Source organism: Pseudorca crassidens, chromosome 8 (assembly GCF_039906515.1).
Source record: "Pseudorca crassidens isolate mPseCra1 chromosome 8, mPseCra1.hap1, whole genome shotgun sequence".
Lineage (NCBI taxonomy): Eukaryota > Metazoa > Chordata > Mammalia > Artiodactyla > Delphinidae > Pseudorca > Pseudorca crassidens.
Window position 1 is genome coordinate 106,078,351 of NC_090303.1, and position 19,470 is coordinate 106,097,820.

Here is a 19,470-nt window from a genome sequence, read left to right on the forward strand (position 1 = left end):
GCCTTCCCCACGATGACTGGATTTCCTGGAACAGTCCAGATCTCCAGGTTTCTCTCCGGTTTTCCCTAGAGGTACACTGCTTTCGTTGCAGACTGTATGTGCCAAGTTTTCGTTTAGAAAACGCGCCTGCATCTCTGGACCAGGGCCTGATGGAGAGAAAGCAGCCCATGCAAAGGCGAGGAGGTCATAAGTGCACACTTGGGCTGGGAGGGCTGGGCCCAGAGCCGAGCAGCTGAGACGAATCCCACACCCACCGACAGGCGCTCCTGAGAGCCACTGTCACCACGAACAGAGGCCCCTTAAACAGAACTTAGACGTGAGATGCACTGGCCCCTCCACGACCTTCTCTGACCCTCAGGAGCCCAGTGAAGAGTGCAAAGCCCCTTCCTTCCCATCCTGTGGTGAGGAGAGCTGGGCTCAGAGGAGGGCTCGGCCCAAGTTTCAGCCGATGTCACGGCGGGGGGAGCACGGGCTTGAACGAACTTAAATATTGGGAGAGAAAGAAATTTAAAAAATGGAAAGTGTAGCAAAAGGGAAAGAGACTCGGAAGACCCGCCCCGCACTGTCCCTGCGGCCCCGCCCAGCTTCCCTGCCTCCAGGCCCTGCTCCACAGGTCCACCCTTACTGGGTCCACAGCCACAGCCACGAGGACACCGGGTCTGAGCTCATCCTCCTGCCCGGCACGCCCCCCATGCAACCAGGGGGCCATCTTTGCGGGCCCCCATGCCTTCTCCACCCGCCGGCGGGCTTTGCGCTCCTCCCCGTGACCCTGCAGTGTTTGATGCCCACGCCGTGCCAGCTGATGCCCACGCCGTGCCAGCTGCCTCCTGGTCACTCTGGGACGTGCTGCTTACCAGGGCTTCACGTGGGTTTACAGCAAATGAAATCATCAGCAGAGCAGACGAACACTGCCGACTCTTCCTAAGTCTCCCCCCACGAGGAGGAAGGCGGGGCCGTCAGATCCGGGGGCGGGGGAGGGGTCACGGCCTACCCCAGGCCACTCCTCCACGCGTACAACGAGCCCTGCTTGCCCGGAGCGGCCACGCGGTGTGGACCAGTGGCCACAGGCGGCTTTCGAAGCACGTCCGTGGGCATCGCTTGGAGGGAGCCTGTAGCTGGGGGCGGAGGGCAGGGACTCTCAGGGGGTCTTCCCGGGCCCGGGTCACCATCTGGGCTGCTCCTCTGGCTTCTGCAAGGCGGAGGGGTGCTCTGATTCTGACAGCGAGTGGGTAAGGCAGACTAGAACCTTCCCCGTATTGGAGTCGATTAAAAGGATGCCCCTCCCCTCGTCACCCCCCAAACTGTCCCCCACCTAGCAGCCGGTGAGAGCCAGACCTCCCTCTCGGACACACTTTCTCCCCTTGGCTGTGACAGAACAAAACGGGAGGACCTGGGAAAGGTCGCCGGACACAGAGGAGGGAGGATAAGCCCCCCTGCTGCCCCCGCTTCCCAGACGTAACTTCCTGGCCAGCCTTGAGAAACACTTATTTGAGTAAAATCCAGATCTGCTGACACACCAGGAAAATGAAGACAGACCAGAATAAGTAATGCAGGATCCAGAAGAAGCCGCAGAACCCAGGCCTCAGAAATCTTCGTATTAGAGGCTCCAGTCCTTTATTTTCAACATATCTCACCGAGGGGTCTGTTATTTTCAATTAAGTCTGATCTAATTATCAATGTCTGATCAGGGAAGTGGCTGCTATGTTAGGACGGCAACATGTTTTCTTTACATGTTTAGCTATTTCTTTGGCAATCTTTCCAGACCTCAGCCTCTCCTAGAAGATCTGTCTGCAAATCTCAGGGGCTACTTTTGAGGAGCGCGTTGCACGGAAACCAGAGAACGAGCATGGAGTTGCTGCTTTTGGAAACCACATGTTGGAAAATTTAAGATGTATGAGCAAAACACGCTACACATTCAGGTCTTCCAGAAACACGTTCAGACCCAGAGTAGAAAGGGATCCGGAAGGTTTCACTGAGTTTGCAGAACAGCTTGTCGGCCCTGGCCCTGATCCCCTGACACTGAACACACAGACGAAAAGCAGGTCCCGGAAACGCTCGAGGCGGACAGGTCCCTTTGCTCTCATCACCCCAAAAGTGAGCAAGTTTTCCTTGGGTTCTCACAAGGCTGCCTTGACGAGCATGGCGTGACTTAAAGTACGGGGAGCCCGGGCCTGTCTGGGGGCTGTGGAGGCAGGAAGGCCCCGGGCCTCGTCTTCAGCAGCCGGGCTCCTACCCGACAATACGCCCCCTTGCAAAACCGATCAGAACTGGGAAAGTTTCGAGTGAATTCTGCCTGTGGACGTTGGTACCGCCAGCTACTTCTGCAAAGGCAAAACCTGAAAGGTTCCAGTTGTCAGGCTCGACTGGGTCATCACAGAAAGAACTGTTCTTTCATAGCATTTCAGGGCACCCTTCCATGTTTGAAGCAGGACACATTTTGCTTATTGGAAATCTGCACACAGAAGTATTTTGACCTGAGAATCTAAACATAAAGCCAGGCCAGGGCACCGTAAGATGCACGGCTGACTGAAGTGGGAAGGGCTATGGTGGAAACTGGTGGTGGGTCAAGTATACCCCAGGAGTTCACCGTTTTCCACCTCAACTGGGAAACGCTTCTGTGCCAAGTGCTACACCCAGCAGGGGAGATTCACCTAGAAGGGCCCCTGAATCAAAGGCAAGGAGAACAGCCTACGTGGGACCTGCCCTCTCTTTGACAGCCCGGCTCTCCTTGCTCTCAGGCGCGAGGACGGGGGCCTCTGGGCTCCCAGGTGCGTCAGCCCGAGTCGGGGTGAGGGGACCGTGGCCGTCGTCTCCCGAAGAGTCTGGAGCTAGTGGGCTGGGCCCCGGGCGGCTCTCTGCAGGGCGCCTCCCGACCGCTTCCTCTCCTCTCCTCTGGGTCCGCTTCCAAAGGCCCCCAGGTACCCAGGGAGCCTGCGGGCATTGGGAGAGGAACCATCAAAGAGGCCTCGCCGGCAATTCCGCGGGAGGCTGTGCCCCCGCGCGGGGAAGGGGAGTGGCTGCTGCTCTGGGAGGATCAAAGCCTCAGAGACACGGACTCAACATTCAAAGAGACTCGGGGAGAGAAAGGCGGGGACGCCGTCTAGTCATCCAACAGCTTGTTTCTGCGCAGTGTTACCCAATCCCCGTGCACAGAAGTAGGACAGCGACGTGACAGAACACAGAATGTGCTGGTAGCCTCGCCTCACAAGCCCGCCGGATGCCCTTGGGGAGCGCGCGTGTGTAAATACACACTCACGTGTGCGGACAACATACGGGTCACGTGACATGCCAATTGGGGGAAAACAGGAATAAAAGTAAAGAGATTGGCTTTTCAGATCAGGAAATACAGACGTAATCCAAATACATTATGTTGCTCTATGTAGAGGACAAAAATAACATTTACTAAAACAAAGGGGAAAAGTTTGGCAGCGGAATTCCATTAAAACATGACCTTTAAAGATGGCTTTCAGCTCTTCTACAAGTTAGCATACCCAAATCTTTCAAGTTTGAGCAAATTAAACTTTGATAGATTACCTGGTGAAATTGATACCTTGTTAAGTGTTAAAATAAGAGTTTATTAAGAAAGATGTGATTTTCCAATAGGTAAAGCAAACAAAAATATCACACACTTACGCGTGTAAACTAACTAAGAACCTTTAACATGCTGACTCTGTCTATGAGATAGCTCTATTTTAAGGGAGAAGAGAAAAAAAAAATGTTTAAACGTGTTTGCATTCGAAGCTAATAATGCAAACTACTCACTGTTTGGAAACAATTTATGAAAAGCCCACTGATTTTTCAGGAACCCTCCACGAGTCCGCTGGAACCTCAAACCCCAAACCACGGATTACGCGCATGCAGGGGCATGGCACGGACCACCGGGGACCGCAGGGGATGGATACTGGAAGACGCAGACCAGAGCTTCCTGAAGGGCCAACCACACGAGGGCCTTCCCACTAGAAGAATCTGGCAACGACACTACTGCTGTGCAGTTTAATTAGGACACGTGGCCTCTCTGGCTCTCTGGGAAGAAGGAATCACACACCCAGTCCCTCCTCCAGACCACCAGCCCCTCCCCTCCCCTCCCCTCTCTCCCAAGGCCTGTGCCCTGCATCCTTCCTGCATGGGAACACTCAGGTCTTTCGTTTAAAGGGTGACCTCATATGCCAGTATCGGTAAAACCTATGACACTGCCACCTACCATTCCACCGTTCACTTGCTTCTATACTTACACAATACTCTTTTTCTCCTTCAGAAACTTTATAAGATGAATTGAATATTTCCATCATGTCCCCATGAAAGAAAGCACAATATTAAATTGTTCAATTTTCCTTGTAACTCCATGATGAGAATTACACTGAGGTTATCCATAACCTCACCTGCATTGTAGAATCAGCAAAGTGCAGAAGTTCAATGATTTGAAAACGAAGCGTGGAAGCAACAAGATGCTGTCCTAAAATTACTGTTTTGTGCTTGAAATACTTCAAAAAACTTTTCAGACAGGTTTTTACACTTGAAGGGGGTCTCCATGGCAGTTACAGAAAAACCTAAGAAAGTATGGATACATGAATGAACGAATACCTGCTTCGTTCACAAATGTACGATCTTCGACGCGTAACTACACTCTTACAAGTCCTTAATCCATGACTCAGCTAAATGGAGAGCTAAAAATCATGGCACCCTTATCCCCGAGTGTGTTCTGCTAAAAACAAATCAAAACAACACAACAGCCTAGTGCCAGCATGTTCTCACCGGTAAACAGGCCACTTTGAGGGGGCAAACCTCCACATTTAATCAAAGTAGTTCCCACAAGGGTGCCCTGTAGTAATTTCAAAACTAAGCCCACCAGAAAATCTTTACAATAATTTCATTTCCAAATTTTCCTAGATCCTATTTTTAAAGGAAAAGTTTTTTTCTGTGTTCTCCCCCCTACCTTTTTTTTTTATTATTATTATTAATCTGGATTGAAGAAAAGCACACATTTCATTTATTGTCTGGATTACAGATTCTTATTAAACAAACCAGAGCTCATTATAAAATCAATATCAACTTAACCACCATGCCCCCAGGAGAACCACATAAAGGTCACTCCAAGAAATTCAAACAATTTTCCTGCTGGAAGGGCATGATTTTAATTACAGATACTATTAATTAGAGCTGTCACTGGGAAGCTTTTTTTTCTGTTAATTATCACAAACTCAGTCCTAAGTGTGCATTTGCAACCTGCACTTTTGTCAGAATTAGTCACTTCTGCATGCAAGTCCAACCTTTCCATTCTATCAATATTTTATATTCAAATTTCAAAGCATATCAAAGGATGCCGTGCTTTCTACAAACCTCCGCCCGTACGATCTGCCATCTCTCACACACCTAACAGAACTAGTGTGATAATTTATTTATGTCCCGCACAGGCTTGGCCCAGAAGAGACCCAAACGCCTACACTGGTTCTGCTCAATAGAATTTCTGGATACATTCTTACTAGTTTGTGTGACATTTTTCCCCAGGCTGCTTCTTCAAATGTGCTTTTTCTTTTGCTTTGAAGCAAAGCTAGCCCCTGAAATGCCATCTCCCACACATTTGAAGTTGCTGTTTCTTTATAAGAAAAGATCGTACTGACCAGGCTTCTGACCCCCTCCAGAAAACCAGAGGTTTTCTTCATTCAACAACACCACCGAGAGTTTTGAAGTAGGGAAAATAGCACTTTCTGGTCTCTCTTAAGCAGAGCGATTTTATCAGTTCATCCCAGCACCTTATGTGAGACAGGGTCAGGGCGGCTCTCAGACAAGCTCCTGGGGGGGGGGGGCGGTGTTCTAGACAGAGCTTGAGCCGCTCCCCAGCAGTGCAACTGTGATGACAGAATGATAACATTTACAGCCGTGACTGTAAAGCAGGATGCATTATTTACATGACACATTCCATGTCACAGTCATGTGACTTCAGAAAGCAAAGACTCTACTCCAATGGGAGAAACGCTTTACAAAATGTATCTATTGAACTTCAGGAAACGATGATTAAGTAAATTACCTTCCCAAACGGGAAAATATACTTGGAGTTGCGTTATATTTTATGTTAGAAGAAATCAAGTGCCCTGACTGGTATATATTCTGGGCTTGCGTGAAGATGTGTTTTCATTACGAACATTATTAAATCTGGAGTGCGTGCTACGGAACTCCCAAACATTCTGTGAATTTTTTTTTTATGTCCAGTTTCGTCTGAACCTCCTCCCCTCAGTCTCATTGGTTCCAATTTTTTTCCAGGTGTGTCTGGACCGTTTCTGCATCACCAGTGCATGGCTCCACCACTGCTCTCCTGAAGACATCCTTGGTTTACTTTCCATCTATCGGCCTTAGATGCCACTTTATCCAAATAACAGCGAAGGTGGCAACAGATCAGGTCAGAGGATCTTTTCACATGAGATCCTGAGGAAGCCGATGATTTAAGAGACACCTTCATACATCTACACAACCAATTTATCTTGCAACTCCGGCATTTTTTATTAATAGTGGCCAAACTAAGGAAGATAACAGATAATACATAATTCATGTATTATACTTTTTCCACATTTCTAATTAGCAGCCCGCTTTCACAGCTAACATGAGACCATCCCAGAACAGCATAAGATTAATTTAGAGCAGGAAAACTAGGGTTTCAAGCTATTTACGTGAATGCTAATGAGAAGTTTCAAATCGTCATCACACAAGAACCCAAACTATGAATAAATGAACAACTGCTGGGAATGGGGGAGGGGCCAAAGACGACTTAAACAATCCGTCCATTCCAGTGGTGAATGGAACTGAAACAGCACTTAGAAAAGTCTCTTCTTACCTGGTAGGCGTTGGTGGCATCAGGGTCCGGGTCGCCCCCAGGTCCCGAGAGCTTCTCCTTCAGCCTGTACTGAGAGCTGTGTCGTAGGCAGTAGATGACGCTGGACGCCAGCAGGACCGCCACGATGGCGACGACGGAGACCAGAGTGAGCACGATGAACTTGGTCGAGTCCTCTCGTTCTGCCTGGTGAGGCAGAAGCTTGGGTTTGCTTTTCTGCAGAATAGGAGAGGGGGCAGGTTACTACCCAGTGAATCATGAGTCCTGAAAACCAGCCCTTCCAAACGCAACCTAAAACGTAAAGCTCTGGGCTGGCACTGAGACAACGGGAGGGCACCCAGGAAAGCGGCCCTCGGACCGGAAGCTACAGCCATTTCAACACAGCGCGCCGCAGACGGCAATGTTTTCACAAGGAACGTCATTACAGGCGCCACCTTTGTTTCCTTAACGGCCGCCGTTTTTCAAACTTAAAGGTATAAAGTATTCGGCAGCTCATGCACTGCCTTAAGTAAAATAAAGCCTTCGCCCCTTCTCAAGAGGTACGCGGGGAGCGGATGCCTCACAAACGGTGGGGCTGGGGTGGATAGACCGGATGGGGGTGCCTAGCTCCTGCTGTGCGTAAGGGTACCAGCAGAAGTCCAACCACTGAGCCTGCTTCTGTGAAGCGTCAGGCTAACATTCTTGCACATATTGCAGGGAGTTGCCATCCCGGAAGCCCCTCCGCTCGCCTTCCAAGGCACGTCCCCTCGTCCCCTCGTCCAGACCTCGGACCTGGGCCGCGTCTACACCCCGCACAGACCCCGCACTTCGCACCTCGGCACTTTTCCTTGAAAGGAGCTGCGAGACAGGGGCGCACTATGGTCCAGGAGTTCACTTCTCGGCGGGTGAAAGGTAAGGGAGCCCAGGTCCGTCGGGTTCTCCTGCTTCGGGGGGCGGGATGGGGGTGGGTAAGAACATCCTTTCGGCGCGTTGCACGAGTCTCCATGCACACAAAGTTGCACAGTGCGCGCCCTCATTAGCTTCATTATAAGGAATATCAGCAACAATTAAAACGCCAGGGGACGATGGAGACTCGGCCAGCACACCCTTCCGCAATTACTCGGGGAATGAATAGAAATGCACGCCCCCGCCCCAGTCCTGGTTGCTACAAGATGAGAACAATTAGCAAACTCCTTTCCACCACCTAATTTCGCGTGGTAACAAAATGGATTTTTCCCCATGAATGCCTGGCCGGCCTATTCATTATCTCTCTTCTATTAGTAATTTTCTGCTCCGTATTCAGCCTCCCAACTCTTCATTTCCTCCTGTCTCCGAGTGTACACAGGGCCTCTTATGTCAGGCCGGGCCATTTTTATCTTGTAATCATAAAGGCCACCAAAGCAATTATCGCCGGTCCTGACTGGAAAAGCTGGTCATTAATTAGCCTCCTTTTGCCTTCGGTGCCGCGGATTAGCTGGTGCCAGGACTGGGTTAATGGAAACGCGGGTGAAATGAGAAAAGACGCCGGATTTTCTTGCCTGGATGCGAGGCTCCGAGGAGGACAGAAGGTCCGCCAGCGGCGGGAGGGACGGAGGCGCGGGGACGCTAGGGGGAGACGCGGACGGGGGGGGGGGTCGGGGGAGGGAGCCGGGACGCCCGGGCGGTGGGGCGAGCGGGGCGCGGGGGCCCCCCGGCCAGTGCGGCCGGTGCGCGCGGCCCTCGGCCTGGAGGGAGAGGCGGGCGGAAGACCCCTCCCCATCCTCTCTCACCCCTCCCCTCGCCCCTCCCTCCCCGGCCCAGAAAGAAGTCACCCGGAGGGCTGCCGGCTGCCAGCCCCGCAGGCCCCGCTTCCCCCCCGGCACCGTGTCCCCGCCCCGCGCGGCGACAGGCCGAACCGCAGAAATAAACCGGAGGGACCCGGCCGCGGTGCCGGAGACGCGGGCGGACTGGGAGGGGGCCCGACACCCACGTGCCCGGCTCCTCGGCCCCCGCGCGGTGCCGCTGGTTCACGCCCGTCCTCCCGCGGCCGGTTCAAGAAGAGCGCGCCCCTCTCCAAGCCCTCCGGCCCGGGACGCTCCCCTGAGAGGCCGGCGAGGCTCCAGCCGCCCGGGTTCCCACCCCGCCGATGCGCCCCTCCCCCCACTAGCGCTCCTCCGCTCCCGGGAGAGGCCGGCTCCGAGCCTCCGCAGACGAGCGGGGACAACAAAGGAGGGCGCGCGGCCGGCGGAGGGGGCGTACCGCTAGACCCCGCTCGGCGCCCCCAGCCGTCACTGCATCCCCCACTCCGCCCCGGCGCAGGCGACCGGCGGCCCCCGCCCCGCCCCCCCCCAGGGGAGCCAGTCCAGGCGTCGGGGGGACCCCGCGCGCCCACGTGGCTGACCGCGCCCGGGTACGGGGACTTCCCGAACCCTTCTGCCCCGCGACGTGAAGCGCACACGCGCGCGGTGACCAGCCTGGCTCCGAGGGGACGCGCAGCGCCTCGGTGGGTGGCCACCACCTCAGTGCGCAGCCGACGGGCGGTCGCCAGCGCGCGGAGGACTGAGGACCTGAACAGGGTCCGGCCCAGGCGCGGGGTCTCGCTGGGTAAGAGGCACAAGCGTAGCCCGGTTGTCGCTCGGTTCCAGGCGGGAGGCCGTGAACGCGCAGAGGCCCTCTAAGGAGGCCGGCAGCGGCGCCTGCACTTTACCCTGGCCCGGGTCTGGGGCGGCAGGAGAGACCCCGGCGGGGCGCTCCCCCGGGAGGGAGGCCGGGCAGCCCTAAGTGTCGCCGCCCGGCCGGCTCGGCCCTTTTTGCCGGAAACCGACGGTCACCGTGACCCGTAGGCTGCGCTCTCGGCCGGGGAAGCGGAAAGGGGCCTGCCCGGCCTCCCCTCACGCAGCGCTTGGAGTTTACTCAGAGGTCAAAGAAAAATGTCAAGGAGAGTGACTGCCCGGGTCCCTCCTCCCTGGGCCCCGCTCTGTCTCCGGCCAGCTGCGCAGCCCCCGCTGGGTCCCAGGTGCTCCCGGGGAAGAGGACGGGACTCCACGTCCACTGAGTCCCACTTTCTACGGTCCCGTCCAGCTCCCCGCCGCCTGGGCCGGAGCTGCCCCGCAGGGAAGGGGTGGCAGTGGTCCTCTCGCATCCAGGAGAGGGGTCTGGTGAGGCTGGGGAGGGCGAGCACCGGGTCAAGGAGGGGCCTGGACGGCGGGCGTGGTCGGGGAGGAGGGATCTGACCAGGAGAGGAAGGAAGCCTGTTGGGGACAGAGAGGGATGCGCCGGTTTGGGCCACTGCGACGCTGCGGCCGCAGGATCTTAGGGCCCGGCTGGGAATCCTGCCTCTCGCTGGCCCCTGGGCACCTCGGTTGGAGCCCGAAAAGTCGCTCTTCCTTGGGGCGCCCTCAATGACTCCAACGTCCTACCTAGTGCTGTCGGGAGGGTCACGCGGGGAGGAAAAACGCTTGGCTGCAAGTCAGGACTGAGGAATCCCGGAAGAAATAAAAATTTACACTTTTTTTAAAAAATTAAAGAGCGTGAACTCCGTCCTCGGCACAGTGATTGAGTTTAAATAACTATGATTATTGTATAGCCTTTCTTTATTGTAGAGTTAAAAAAAGTCTTAAGGGACCCCTGCTAACCAGGAGATTTAAGAGAAAGCAGCGGGTGCCTTTGCTTAAAAGCGAGTCCGACCCTCTGTCCTGCCCAGGAGTGGCCTGGGTCCTGCTCCCCCAGGCCGAGGGGCTGTAACTACATGCGCTTTCCTGCAGTCTTGTCCTGGCGCTGAGCCCTGCCCAGAGCCCTCCACTAATTAGAGGCATCTTGTCAGTCTTGACTTGAAATTGAAAGAAAATAATGTTTAAATATTTATGACTTTGACATTTACAGTCAGGCCGCCTCCTTCTGTACAGTGGCAGCTCCCACCCCCCGGAAAGTTTGGAGCAGGGGAGGGGTGAGGGGGAAGGTGGAGGAAGCAGCCGTCCCAAGCAGCCTGGTCACACAGGGAGCACGGGGTGTCTGTGTACCCCAGGGTGCAGGCAACACATATACAAGCACTTAATACTAAGTTGCAGAAGCAGGAAAAGTATGATTTTTTATAAGAACCAGGAAGAGTAAGTCAACTTTATATCAGGTTAGAGGCACCGAGAGTAAACTGAAGCACATTGCATATTTCTTCCACTCAACCATCTCCACCTGCAGCTCCTTGAACTTAGAATATAAAATATTGCAAAAGCTGTGATTTGAAATGCATATGTGACCACAGAGGCAATCAGTGGAATTGCTCTTAGAATCTGCAGACATTGTCCTGACCTATTTAAACTATTTTGATCTGTGCTTATAAGTGAAGGTGCCTGGGGCTTCCTTCATCTTCTTTGCCATTTATGGCAAAATACCTTCAAAACTTTTTTTTTAAGCTGTCCACGTGGTAAGCCTAAAATAAAAGAAGAAAGAAGAAAAAAGAACATTGTATACCCAAACTCGATTGTGAGGCAGCCACACCAATATATAACTTCATGGTAAAAAATATTTGTTGACGGGTAGAAAAATGTAGCATTTTCCCAAGGCTGTGCTACGCAACCAGTTAGCAAGAGCAATTCATTATCGAAATCACTGGCTTCAATTTTAAAACGCACTTGTACCCAAAAACTTACGGGCACAGGCATGCAGCAATTTCATTGATACTAAACTTCTAATATTGTGGATGTTTTCATTTGCATCATTTCTAAAGAATCTGATTTGCAAACCCAGCCGTATCCCGTGTTCCTCTGCACTTTTATGTTCCTATAATTGTAAAGATCTTTTTCTCTGTAAAATTTAGAAATTAATTTCAGAGACTAATGAATGGTTAAAAACAAGTCTGTCTTTGGTTTCCCAGATGAACCATCTTAGAATTATTTGGAAATTTCACGCTAAGTTTACTAAGATATATTTACTAAGATATAGTAACTATCACTTTAAAGCCGATCAAAAATTTTAACAGCTTTCAGGCCACAGGAATGACCAAACTTAAAAATATTGGGGGGGGGTGTCTTAAAATATTTTAAAAGTATTTTTTTAAAGCTGTTAACTGAACTATTTTTAATTTGGAACTGGCCACAGAATTCTAATAAATGAGAGAAGTCAGGCGGAAATAATCATGTATTAATTCTCTGCATTACAAAATCTTTTCAGAAGCTATTATCAGAGCAAGAGGCATTGCGGTCTGAATTCAGGGTGGGAGGAATCCTTTGTGCAGCTGAAGGCTATTGTTCGTTTGTGCAGATGAAATTGTACTTGCAAATCTGCCATTCAAGTAGCCAAAAAAAAAAAAAAAAAAAAGCTTATATGGGCAAAAGAAAACAATCTCCAAGAAACAATTATTCTTAAATATAAACCTCAATGAAAATAAAGTAGGGATACGCTGTTTTAAAATCGTCTATTTATGAGGTATTGTTCAGGCATAGGCGTAAAAGTAAATACACAGAAGATTATAAATTGTCTGTTTGCATCTTTAAGCACTCCTAGAAGATCAGTTTGGGGGAAATACTCTGTTTTCAGGTGTCAGGGAAGATTTACGATATTTATGTTGAAAGTGGGAAAAACACCCCCGTGTGAACTAATTTTTAGCAGAGCTTGATAAGCAGCAAATTGTCTCGGGGGAAACAGAGGGCGACCCTCCGAGAAGGGACCGACGTGGCCCGACCAGGGAGAAAGCCGGCCCGGCCACCTCTCGGGCTCCGTCGGCATGTTTATCGCATCCAAACTCAAACCCGACCAATAAGCTTGAAGCGCGGCCGGGGGCCCGCGCTGCAGAAGCGTACAGTCGGCCCGCGGCCTGCCCAGGCCCGGGCGCGCGCCCCCGGGGTCAGGCGTCCCCTGGGTCACCCGTGCTCTGGAAGGAGTTTTCCCTCCGCAAGAATCAAGCCCTTTTCAGCACTGGGGTTTCTGCTTCTCTCCTTCGCGGAGGCTTAGAAGTCGCCTCTGGGAGGCTCGCCTGGCGTCGCGGGTCAGGACCCTGCCGCGGCGCCGCTCAGAGCGCGGGTCCCGGGGGCGCATGGCCGTTTTCGGCCCCTCCCCCTCGACAGGCCCCGGCTTTCTCACTTCTCGTTCCCAGTCCCTCCCGCCTTTCTCCTGTAGGCGATCCGCATCGAGGTGGGAAAGATCGGACCGCAGCGCCGGACACAAAGGGTCGAGGGTTCCTGGGAGCCGCGGTATTCACAGCGCGGAGGGGTCCCCAGGCGGCCCCAGCCCGCTTCCCGCGGGGACAGTGCGGGGGGCCCAGCCCCTCCCGCCACAAAGCGCGCCGGCCGCGGGGCAAGGATCAGTGTGCCCAACGACGCCCGCCCACCCCGGGCCCCGCGGAGCCGCACAGGTCCCCTGCCTCACCTCGCCGCCCGTCTCGGGAGCCAAGCGGGGTGTGCTTAGCTGCGTGCGGGCGGCCCCTCCGAGGCTGATAAAGAGAGGGGAGCTTCCGTGTCCCTCCTGCACGCAAACCTTCACCGCCTCGCACTTTCGTTCGCATTCATCCAGAGAAGGCCGGTTTGCCGAAGACCACTGGGCCCCGCAGCGCCCTTGACCCCAGGCGGGGAGGCTCCCCGGTGCCGACCAGGGGCCGCTGTCTGCGGACTTAGCGGGGCCACTGGACCCCAGAGCAGGAGGACGCGGGGGCAGGGGCCGGGGGCCGGGCCGGGGAGCTGGGCGGTTGGCGGGGGCACCGTGCCCGCTGCGGCCGATGGCTCCTGGCCACCCTCCGGCTGTGCGTTTGGGGGTGCAGTAGGCACTGGTGACTGTGACAGACACCCCCAGCCGTCCAGCGTGGAGCGACCTCTGAGCACTGATGACACAAAAGGGCGGGAGTCCGGCTCCGGCTCCACAGGATCTCTTCTGCTGAGGTTTCAACCCCTAGTTCGGGGTCTGCCCGACGGCCCCGACAGAGACCGAGGCTTCTGTAAAACCCCGAGGCAAGTCCCACTTCAGAACCACACAGGCAGTCAATAAAGTCCCTCCTTCAAACAGCTCCGCGTCAGAAGTTTCTCTGGCAAGCGCGCGGCCGCCCCACCGGGGAGGGCGCCGAGACAGCGCCGGTTCCTTTTGGGGGAGGGGAGGTGGCCGCTCGGAGGCGTTCTCCACCGGACCGGGGAGATCAGAGAACCCTGCACTCCCACACACGGCCCCACCTGCCCCTGGCACTCTCCTCCCTGGGTGCCCATCCAGCGTCCTCTAACTGGAACGCCTCGACAGCACAGAGGCGCGCTCCGGCCCCGATAAGGAGGGCGAAGAGCGCCCCAAAACGGGCTGCGAGGAAAATGCTCCCACGTTGGTTCCCTTCCACGCCGGCTGCTCATCCCGTCCTTCATCTTTTCCCACAACCCTCCCCATCTGCGACCCCCGCCCCCGCCCTCTTGCTGGTCCGAACCGCCCGGAGTGGCTGGCGATGCGGAGTCCGAGAGGCAGTGGCCCCAGCCCAGCCCGTCTTCGCGGGGAGCTCTGGGGTGGGACTGCCACCGACCGGGTCACCACGGGATGTCCACCCCTGTCCCACTTGGGGAATGACCTCAGACGCAGACCTCCCCGGCCAAACAGAGCACTTGACAGGCAGCCTGCTGCGAGTCAGTTAGCCCCAGGACTGGGCTCTCCGACGCCCAGGTCGCCCATCCGAGCCCCTCACCCCGCCCCCGCCCCCGCCCCCCGCCCCGCGCGCACCCTCCACCCTTACCAGGCTCCGGTTCCTCGCCGCGCCACCTACATGCCTTGGCGATGCCCTCGGTGGGTCTCTCCCGCTCCCTCCGGCCCCCAACCCGGCCCCTGTCCCTTCTACGGCCTCACCAGTGCCCACGCCCCGGCCCCGCGCCCCTGGTTACCTGCAGCGGGGCGGGCGCCGGGCGCCCAAGCCGGAGGAGAGGAGGACGTGTGCCCGGCCGAACGGCCTCGGGGCGCGGCGGCCGCGGGCAGCGGCGGCGCCATCACCGCCGTCAGCCTTTTTCCCTGGGCCGGAGCCACAGACGAGCGGGGCCATCCTGCTTCTGACCACAAACTTCTCCGGCAGCCGGCGGAGACAAAGGTGCCGCGCGCCGCAGCTCCACGGGCCGTGGCGGCGGCCGCACCAGCTCGGAGCCCGCAGCTCTGCTCCGCCGCTCGGCCGGGCTCTGTGCGCTCCGCCGGGGCCCGGCCCCAGGGCAAGGCGCTCGGGTCAGGGCGCGGAGAGGGTGGGCGCGGGGCCGGGCGCGCGACGGTCCCCGCAGGGCCACCGGCCGCGCGCGCAGCTCCATCCTGCGCGGCCGCCGCGCCCCGCCTTATATCCGGCCCGGCGCGCACGCGGCCGGCGGCGGCGCGGCTCGCGGCCCAGCCACCGGTTGCTATAGCGATGTCCCCCCCGCACACACACAGGTTGCTGACAGCAATTGGCTAAGGGGCCGCGGCTCTCCAAACACCCTCTCCCGCCCGAGACTATGAATGGACATCGGCTTTGTCAGTCATTTGTACAGCGCGGCAGCCCGGGCCTTCGCCTTTTCTTTCTTTTCAGCCTTTCTCCCTTTCATCGTTCGAGTCGCACTTCAGACTGGGCAAGTTCAGGGTAGCACCCGGGGGAGAGGGGACACGGCAAGAAATGTCAACCTGCACGGCCCTGCTGTGACCTCTGCTATGGGAGGGGTGGCGTCGAAACTCTTTGCAAGAGAAAAACTCAGGATACATCCTTCTTCCGAGTTAGTTTTGACACTTTTGCCCTGGGGGCCTTTTGCTCCCTTTCCAAATTGAAGCTGGCCAATGACGCCCGGCAAATCGCGAGTAAACGCCCCCGCCCCCCGCCCCTTATAGGAATCCCGCTCGAGTGTTTAGGTCTCGAAGGCGCCTACAAAGCGCCTTGCCGGACGCAGGAACTACTGAGAACTTTGCCGCCATTTGGTCCAGGCGAAATGCGGGCCGCCAGCCCAAAACGTCGGGACGGGATGGCGGGGAAAGGAAGGAATCGAGCTGCGTCCTCGCTTCCCCAGGTCAAAGGCCCGGCCTGGCCCACTGCCCCGCAGAAGGAGCGGAGCGAGGTCGCAGGCCGCGCTCTCAGTCGCTCGCTCCTCCCGAAGCTCCCCGACCCCGGGCGCGGGCCCAGGGCGCGACTCTAAGTCGGGCCGGCGGCGCCCGAGGCCAAGCAGGGGCCTGGGGGGCGACCAGACCGTCTGGGCCTGGTGAGCGGCCTCCCGCGGACTCGCGGTCGCTGCGGCCGCTCCCCCGCCCTTTCACCCCCACTCTCCCCGCTCCCCGCTCTGGACCCCTGGTCGCAGCCACAGGTCGGGGCACCCCCGCTGCGCGGCGCCCCCCGCCGAGCAGCCTAGCGCGAGAGCTGAAACCCAACATCTGTGCGTACAATGCGCTCTCGAGGCCCACAGCTGCAGGCACAAGGGGAAGAAAGAAAGGAGTGGGGGGGAGATCTTGTCACATGCAGATGACAGTCTGTGGAGGGCTCTTTAGTTTCTCCTTTTCTGGAAACCCGGGCGCCCTCCTCCCAGTGCCCCTCTCCCACCGCCTCCCCATTGTTCCCGCGCTCGGGACAGCTGGAGGCGGCGGCCGCTCCTCGCCCGACGCCCCTTCTGCCCACACCCGGCGGCCCCGGGGCCCGGGAGAGCCGCGGCCCCCGCCCCCAGCCCGGTCGGCCCCGCGGGCGAGCTCGCACCGCTTCCCCCCTCCCTTCCCCCGGGCGCTGCCCCCAGACCTGCCCCGCGCCGAGGGTCCCCGCCGTCGCGCTCCCCTCGCGGAAACAGAAGTGCCTAACCGCCCGGCCCGCCCTCCCCGGGCCAGGGCTCCGGGCACGAGTGCCTGCGAGGTGCTTGCCTCTGTCTAAAGTGTCCGAAGGACTCGCTTCCTCTGACCGAAGGCCTAAGCTGAGATCTACTTGCATTTGCTATTTCTAGGGGCCGGGAGTCGAGCGCTTCCGAGAACCCGGGCTCCGTAGGCCTGAGCGGCCCGAGCTCGCGGGGGCTGGAGGCCTGCTGGCCGCTTCGCCGGGCTTCGAGAAGCTCGAGGGGAAACTCAGTTCCGGGGCGGCCAAAGGGGCACCGCGGCTCCACTCCAGCGACCCACCACGGCGCACACCGCCCGCGGACAGCCGGCAGGCCAGGAAGGGGGAGCCACCCCTGCTCTCGCATCCCCACGCCGGGTCAGGGCCTACAGACCCCCCGTCCTCTGTCCACCCGCCGGGCCTCCCGCGAGACGCCGGATCGCTCCCATCCCCGGAGCCCACGCCCCGCGCCACCTGGGGACCAAGACCCGACTGGCTGTTCCTCCCTGCTGCCCTCCGGGGGGCCCGGGTCGGCCCGGTACCTCCTGGAAAGAGGAGGGGGAAGGGGAGGAGGCGGGAGGGGCCCCGTAGAGCCCCGGCCGGGGGAGGGGGTAGGACTGCGGACAGAGGGGCCGGCAGGGAGGGGAGGCCTGCGGCAGGGGACCTGCCGCCCTCAGCCTGGCTGGGAACCGGCCTCTCCATAGCAACCGCCTGTGCGCGCGCGCGCTCGCTTGTGTGCGGGGGAGTGGGCTCCCGGGCCGCCTCAGCCCGCGTGGGGGGATCTCAGGACGCTGGGGGCCGGGGCCGGGGACGTCCTCTCCGGGACGGGAGGGCCGGCCTTTTCTGAGGTGCTGGGGACTCCGGGCGGTCAGGAGACGCCGCGCCAGGCACACGGCGGGCAGGGGGGACGGGGGCGGGCAGGGGGGGACGTGCCCAGGCCCCGTGCTCGGCCGTGGGGGCACCTGGGCGCCCGGCCCTCGCTGTCGGCCCGCCTGCCTTGCGAACAGGGCCCTGGGACTTGGCGGGAGTGAGCGCGGTCGGTGCATCTTCACGGAGACCCAGCGCGGTGCCTCCCGGGGCGCGGCGCGCCGGGCCGGGGCCGGGCGGCCGCTGCGGCCGCGCCTCCCTCCTCGGCTGGCCAGAGGTCCGCCAGGCGCACCTGGGGTTGGCGCGGGGGCAGCGGGGCTCGCGGGGCCGGGGACCGCGCCGCCTCGGGGAGCGCCCGGCCTGCTCACCCGCGCTGGAGGGGAACCTGCGCGAGCTCCCAATCCGCGGTGAGGCGCCGAGAGGCTCCGGGAGCCCGCGAGGGGCCCGGCCTCGGCGGCACCCTCCTCGCCGGCCGGCCGCCCGCTGCACGCCCGCCCCTGTCACTCTCCTTGCCCTCGATCGCCAGGAGCCACAACCGGCTGTGAGGACCCTGCTCGGATGGCCAGGGGAGCGGCCCGAGGGGAGGCCCGACAGACAGCGCGAGGAGGACCCCAGCCGCGTCGTCCAGGGCCCCTGGGGGCGGTCAGAGGGTCGGCGACCCCAGAGAGGGCGTGCAGCTCGAAGTCAGATACTGTCCTGCTTTCCGTACAAACACGATATGACATGTTAAATAAGTAAATAATAAGCAAATACATTCATTTTATTTAGCTAGTTTTTCAGTTGTCCCAAAGGGTTTCACTTCCAACCTCAAAGCAGCACATTCCCGATTTAATCTGAATTTAATGCCCTGTCTTTCTTGTGCGTTCAGGAAGGGTGGGTGGCACGATGGTGGCACAGTTCAAGTTTGCCTGTGGTCACTTTTTAAACAGTTAGAAGGGCCTTAAACTCTTAATGCAGGTTTTTATGAGCAGAAAAGTCTGTTTTCTCACCCACGCCTTGGTGCGCACCACAGTGTATTCTTCGTGGGGCAGCGCTTGTCAAGTACTCCCACACCTTCCTCCCCGCCCCCCCCAGGACGCAGCGTCTGAGTCCGGAGCCCTCGCTCCCAGAGCTTCGAGATGAACGGGTTGCCCAGGAAATTCATTAAAAGAATGTATTTGTATTTTAGGTTCTGATCCTTCAAGTCTGTTTCAGAAACGGATAAATTAATCCACCAGATTTTCACTCTATTTCCCTTTATTTAAAAATGCTTTCTTACATCCAGGGCAGGAAAAATGTGTCTATCTTTTAATTCTTAAAAATACTTTAGTAGGAAAGTGTTTTGACAACAATGTAAGACTAGGTTCAGCTAATATCTTGGAGAATGAATGGTGCTGTTAGGATTTTTTTTTTTTTGTCATGAGAGCTTAGACTTCATTTAATAATAAATTTCAATGACATTTTCAGAGAAAACTTTTAAACATGATGCAAAATGTTTTTGAGAGGCATGTTGATTGAATCATTTATATCTGATGCGTATATTATTCATATAGAAATTAGGATTGTTTAGCTGATGAATAAGAAGTATATGTAAAATTCACCCAAACCTACAAAATATCTAAACAATTTAGTTGAAAATGATATGTTGATCTTGCTAAGGCTTCTTTTAAAGTGCAGTTCACATTTGTTATGTGTAAACCTAATGTTCTGTGTTAGAAATCTCATTTTCAACTTAGGGAGCACCAAACTGTTATAGATCACACATTTAACTGATCAGAATAAATTTCCAATGAACTAAATTATCAGAGAAAATGTATTTTAAAACAAAATAGAGAAAGACTGTCATGGGAAACGTCAGGAATTCTCAATATTATGGTAAGATAGAAAGCGGCAAAAAGACCTTCTGGGATATTTGCTTGATTTCAGAAAATCTGAAGCAATTTTGTTTAAAAAATATAATGGTACATGAATTATATTTAAAATACTTTGATTTGTAAATCCATTTATAGAAATGGTTTTAAGTTATAAAAGTGAAATTTGATCCTTTTCATACTGTAGCTATGCGTATACTGTATTTTCATACCGATATAATGTTAAA

General features: G+C 56.3%; 1 protein-coding gene across 2 annotated transcripts in view; it reads right to left on the minus strand.

Moving 5' to 3' along the window:
* The window catches only part of PTPRN2 (protein tyrosine phosphatase receptor type N2), a 690,682-nt gene that overhangs the window by 104,250 nt on the left and 566,962 nt on the right, over window positions 1–19,470 (minus strand). For both annotated transcript variants that reach the window (XM_067747597.1, XM_067747596.1), the window contains one exon: window positions 6,827–7,039. In XM_067747597.1, coding sequence (XP_067603698.1) covers window positions 6,827–7,039 — 213 coding nt within the window. The remainder of the gene's footprint in view (window positions 1–6,826; window positions 7,040–19,470) is intronic.